The following is a 5,527-nucleotide window of genomic DNA, read 5'->3' as shown; positions in this document are numbered from 1 at the left end:
CCTACTTTTTCAGAAACACTTTACACACAGTCACCTCCCATACTGCTGGGATCCAGCATTTTTATGTGGCCGCCGCTTCCCTCCTCCTTCTCCCAGAAGCACAGCTAAGACCCTTCAGGTTGTAGAGACTTGTCACAATGGCACAGACGGAAGAAATATCATGTCTGGAAGCAAAGGAGACAGGCAGAAATGTGGGTTGAGATCTACTGTGGCACTCAAAATTCAAAGTGCCTGGAGGCTTTCAGGGCTAAAAACAATGCCCATCTCACTCTTTCCCCCCTGTGGTTGGAATAAAGGAGAGAAAAGCTGCAGCTGTGTGTCCTCTTGCTGTTTAGCTGCATAGTTGTGTTCGCTGGACATGTGTGTGCAGCAGGTAGAAGGCTTTATTGAAGGAAAGCAAACCTGAAGCAAGCAGTGTTCCATTCCATGTGGCTGTCATGTTAACTGGTTATTTGGTATTTTGGGTGGCAAGTAGGCCCTACCATGGTGAGGCTGCTGTTTCTTGGGTCGCCCAGCCATCACCTCCAGGGTCAGTGAGTCCCTGGACTCGGGGCAGGGGAAGCTCTCCTGGGAGAAGATCATTTAATAAAAGAGAGATAATGAACTACAGTTGTTGTGCAGGTCTAATAAAAATGAAGCCAAGACTGCTGATCAGTGCACTCTGTAATTTCAGTCACACCTTCATCTGAAACTGTTTCCTCCTTAGGACACCTGTACTACAGCAAGAATTTCATTCAGCAACAACTGACATTTTAGACTTACAAGAAACATCTGACAATAAAGGTAAATGTCTCAAGGGATTTGTGGCAAACTCACCTACAAGCCTACCCCTAGGTATCCAAGTATCTTTGAACACTGGCTGCCAGTGCCAAGGCATTTAGACTCTCAGCTGCAGAAGTGCAGAGACAGATTAGAAAGAGTTATTTTGAAAGTGGAGGAGAGTTGTTTTATACTGAGTTGGTGATTGTTAGCATTTTCTAATTTTGACCTTCAGGCATTTTCTAATTTTGACCTTCAGGATGGGCATATTTGTAAAAGGTCAAATGATAAAAAATATCTCGTATGTTCCACACACAGCCCTCTGCTCCGCCTAGTGAATATTTTAGTGACCCGTTTACAGCAAGCAGCTTTTATTGAACAGAGTAGGCAAATGCAGAGGGAAAGAGAAGCCCCGTCATCCTTGTGACAGTTATCTGTCTGACTCTATTTGTGTAATCCACCCTCTCAGACTGATAAACAAGAGCCTGTTCATGGGTTTTGAAAAGAAGGTGACCATCACCTTCTGTGATCTGAGTATTTGCCTGCATACAACTCAGCTAACCTGTAAAGCAGGTAAGTCTTAGCCTTTGCATGGTGATATTGTTCAGAACTCCAGTCTTACCTTGAATTTCATTCTGGCTTTTTAACGTCTTTCCTGGGGCTTAATCAACATAATGTTTCCCTTTCACCTGGTTTCTACTGTTAGTTATTTTTTGAGTCAGCTACTCATCAACTAATTGCATTTCCATCTTTTTTCTTGGTGGTGCTTCCCTGTGTACCATCTTACTGCATGCTTGATGAAGCAAACCCTCGAGGGTGCCTTGCTCACATTTGTTTATTCCGGGTAATTTACAGGAAAAAAGGTCAGCCCAAGCATACATGACCAAATAAATTGAAAGTTGATGATTCTATCCTTATTACTGGTGACTTTCCTCTAACCACCTAAGAAACTGGTGTGGAGCCTTCTGTATAAATGTGCATCTACTTTGGCCACTGTTATTTGTTGATCTCATTTTCTTGAGAAAACTTTTGAATGAACAGGTAGGAGGGTATGCTTCATTTTCCCTGTTTTCAGCTATGGGTATGAGAGATTTCCTTTACAGTAGCTTTGCAAAATGGATGGACAGTAGTTCACTTTCTTAAATAAAGGCCTTCCTTTCCATTTACCTTTTTGAAGTAGTTGCTAGTGAGTTCAGGACAATGATTTGCTTTATAGCAGTCTAGCCTTTCTCACACACAGCTGACAGGATGGATCAACTGAAAACCCATTTTTTGCAGTACTGGTAACAATTTCTCTCTTCAGCTAGCTCTCCATCCCTTCCCTGAGACCAGCCTTTGGTTTGGCTCCTGTGCAATGTCACTAACTGGATCTTTGCCCTGCAGCTCTCCTGCTTACCGCTATGTCCACACCACTGGAGGATGCGATGGACACCTTGATCAGGATTTTCCATCATTACTCTGGAAAAGAAGGAGACAGATACAAGCTCAGTAAAGGAGAACTCAAGGAACTCCTCACCAGTGAGCTCACTGACTTCCTTTCAGTAAGACACAGCTCCTGAGCCTCTTGAGTTACTGTTTCATGGGTGGGATAAGCAGCTATCCAAGTGTTCAGGAATAGCATCTCCTTCTGCAAGGCTCATCCTGCCACAGACTCTCAGATGACAGTTGTCTTTGTGGAGTCAGACAGAAGGAGATGATATCAAATGTCCCATTTGAGAAGTGTGTTCTCAGAGGATGGCCCAGCCCCGGTGCCCTGCCATGTGCCACCAGTGGCAGAGCAGGGTACCTGTGCTCTGCTTAGTCCTCTGTGCTTTTGAGCAAGAGGGCAAGGGCAGCCCAGAAGCAATAGCAAAATCGATGCTAAGTCAGGCTTTAATCAGTTTTTTGTTTGTTTGTTCATTTTTAATCACAGAATCATAGAATGGTTTGGGTTGGAAGAGACCATAAAGATCATCTAGTTCCAACCTCCCTGCCATGGGCAGGGACAACTTCCACTAGGTCAGATTGCTCAAAGCCCCGTCCAACCTGGCCTTGAACACTTCCATGATATAATAGGGCATAGATAAGTCCTTCAGAGAATTAAATCCAACAACCAGTTCTCATGAGACAAGAAATTAGCTTGTGCACAATGGCCACAGACACACTATAGCTGCTTGTGTGTCCTGCAGAGAGATGCTAAGAAAATCCTTTCAGTGATATGCTGCTGATTTTGGTATCTCTTTGCGCGTTTGTATATTCTGCATTACACAGCATGGATGCTTTTTATAGAATAATGACTAGATTCATAGTTGTTTTTCTGTATCCTCTTAATTGTAAAAATTGTTGTGGACCCTATCACCAGCAGCAGGATTTTTTAACGTTGTATCCATTTCCTTGAATTGTATTTTCTTTCAGTCTTGGCTATTGATTTATTATTACAAGATTCACTGCTCCTACTCCCACTGAGTAGGATGTGTTGTTTGCTAAATAGAGATCTTCTGAATGTGGTGAGTGGATGTATAATATGACCACTTACAAATAGCCTGTTGAAAATCTAAGTACCATTTGTTAAAGGATGATACAGAGAAATACACATTATAGATCCATCATGTCAAAAGAAATCAGTGCTCAGAAGCTTCTAAAATCTGTTTGATTCATTTCAGTGCCTGTTTAGTACCTGTATTCCTTCTAAAAGCTGCACTCTCTTTGGTTTCTGTTGCTGTGCACTTTTGGGACTCCAGACTGATGTTTTTAATGCTGTGGCTAGTGGTATATTGCTAGTCAGGTGCATATTTCATGCAGCTTTATATTTAATAGCACCGGGGCTTGTGACATAGCAGTGGGTTGACCCACCACATGTGTCAGCATTACTCACTCAAGATCTGCACAGCTAAGTCACTTTTCTTTCTCTTTAGGGCCAAAAGGACCCCCTTCTGGTTGATAAGATTATGAAAGATCTGGACTCCAATAAAGACAATGAAGTGGATTTTAATGAATTTGTCATTCTGGTTGCTGCTTTAACTGTGGCATGTAATGATTTCTTTGAAGAACAGCTAAAGAAAGAGGGATATTAAAAATGCTCAATACAATCAATCTCCTGGCCACAAATGCGAGCAAAGCACACCTAACACAGTTAGGCAGCCCTCACCAGTGTTTAGTGAATGCAGACCATCATCCCTCCAACTGTTACTGCTGTAAGACACTTACAGAGCAGATCAGCAGCTGGTGTAAGCTGGACCCAAGCCAGTTTACAATATTTGAGATCTGGCTTCTAATATTTTCAGTCTTTGCACTGTATGCATCTGTAACATGCATTCATCGGTTGCTCAGGCCAAGGGCTTGGGGTGACAGACAGTTTGGCAGGAGGTGAGACACCTATTTCTTAAATGTCAGTGGGAAGTAAAAGGCACAGGAATGTTACTTATATACTTTCTGAATTGGAAAATTTGGAATGAGACATAAAACTTGCAATTTAGTTTTCAGACATTCTGTAACAACCATATTTTTGCAGCTCAAAAAGAGTAGCTTGTTCTTTGTTCAGCTCTGCTTATTCTAAAGACCTTTTTAGATGCTGCTCTGTACCTCCCCAGATTCTCATTTTTCAGATGTGGTCACAGCTGTCTCCTGCCCCCTGAGCAGACGGTACCGCTTGTCATTGTTATGGGTTCATTTCCCCCACCTCCCCAGCTTCGATTTTGTTGTGTTGGCATTACTGCATCCCAGTAGTCCACCTCTTTGTTTGGCATAAATGAATTTATTCATATGATAAATTATTCAAATACATAGAAGATTTAGTCAGAAGATTGCTCTGAGGGCTGATGGAAGGACTGGGTCTTCAGGGGAAATGTAAATGCCTTCTGCTTTCACTATTCTGGCACCCTTAAGAGGAGGGCTTTTAGAGGACCACTTGTGGGGGATTTAATGACAGGATCCCAGGGTACAGCTTTGTAATGTGAGTCAGCTTATGGAACAATGATTTCATTTCATGCTGATCCAACCCACTATACAGAAGTGGTGCAAAAGGGGCAGTGGGACCCCATGGCCAGATGTAGAGAGAGTAGGACAATCCCTTTCAGTGTGAACCTGCTCTTGGGTTGAATTAAGAGTACTTCCACACTCCTGTTTGAATTGAGCATACTTCCAAAGCCCTGAAAATCCTCAGTGGCAGGGTATCGTGGCTTTTTTCTTGCACAGAGATTGTCTTTGTTCTTGTTATTCTGTTGGTAACTTCAAACCATAATAAAAGGCATCTGAATTAAATGAAGATTTTGTGTTTGTGTAAGATTTTGTGTAATTTAAAAAAATCCCCCAATGAAGACATGCTTTGCTACGCAACATTTGAAGAACGCATTTTACTTGTCTCTTCTCCCCAGACCCCTGGACATCATTCAGTAAAGACTATAATATTTATATAAAATCATATATCATTAAGAAGAGGTAATTTATTATAAGAAGGGGATTCTATAAGGTGTATAAATATAACAAGGACCAGACATTATCCTAAGAAAGGAGTCACTACCAAATTATGTTATCGCAGAAAAAAGGAGACTTTGCAGTGGTGGCAGAGACACAATGTGCTGTCTCTTTAACTCCTTAGTGACAGAAGTTATAAAGGATTCACAGAATATCTTCTAGAGGAACACGACAAAAAGTATTAAAGTAAAACTGACAACAATTGCACAACTTTTTGCCCCTTGCAATGTCGTGCACCTCAGTATCATTGCAGTTGTTGGACCAGGATAGCAGGAGTATCAGCCAGAAAAAGTAGGACTGCTTTTATGGTTTCCCC

The 5,527-nt window shown here is 41.9% G+C and overlaps 1 protein-coding gene across 1 annotated transcript; it reads left to right on the top strand.

The window, feature by feature from the left end:
- The first annotated feature begins 729 nt into the window (after positions 1-729).
- S100Z (S100 calcium binding protein Z) lies at positions 730-4,319 on the top strand. Its single transcript, XM_074812671.1, has 4 exons — positions 730-783; positions 1,229-1,332; positions 2,143-2,300; positions 3,654-4,319. The coding sequence occupies exons 2-4, from the start codon at positions 1,251-1,253 to the stop codon at positions 3,810-3,812; spliced, it is 399 nt and encodes a 132-aa protein (XP_074668772.1). The 5' UTR covers positions 730-783; positions 1,229-1,250; the 3' UTR covers positions 3,813-4,319.
- The last annotated feature ends 1,208 nt before the right edge of the window (positions 4,320-5,527 follow it).

This window comes from Strix aluco, chromosome Z (assembly GCF_031877795.1).
Source record: "Strix aluco isolate bStrAlu1 chromosome Z, bStrAlu1.hap1, whole genome shotgun sequence".
In the NCBI taxonomy this organism is placed as follows: domain Eukaryota; kingdom Metazoa; phylum Chordata; class Aves; order Strigiformes; family Strigidae; genus Strix; species Strix aluco.
Note: the sequence above shows the minus strand (reverse complement) of the source record. Positions and strands in the feature narration are given on the sequence as shown.

Bases quoted from the DNA above. Each gene is read 5' to 3' on its own strand.
- S100Z (XM_074812671.1), top strand. From the start codon at position 1,251: ATGGGTTTTGAAAAGAAGGTGACCATCACCTTCTGTGATCTGAGTATT. The intron at 1,333-2,142 runs GTAAGTCTTAGC...TTTGCCCTGCAG, and splicing joins TCAGCTAACCTGTAAAGCAG to CTCTCCTGCTTACCGCTATG. The intron at 2,301-3,653 runs GTAAGACACAGC...CTTTCTCTTTAG, and splicing joins AGCTCACTGACTTCCTTTCA to GGCCAAAAGGACCCCCTTCT.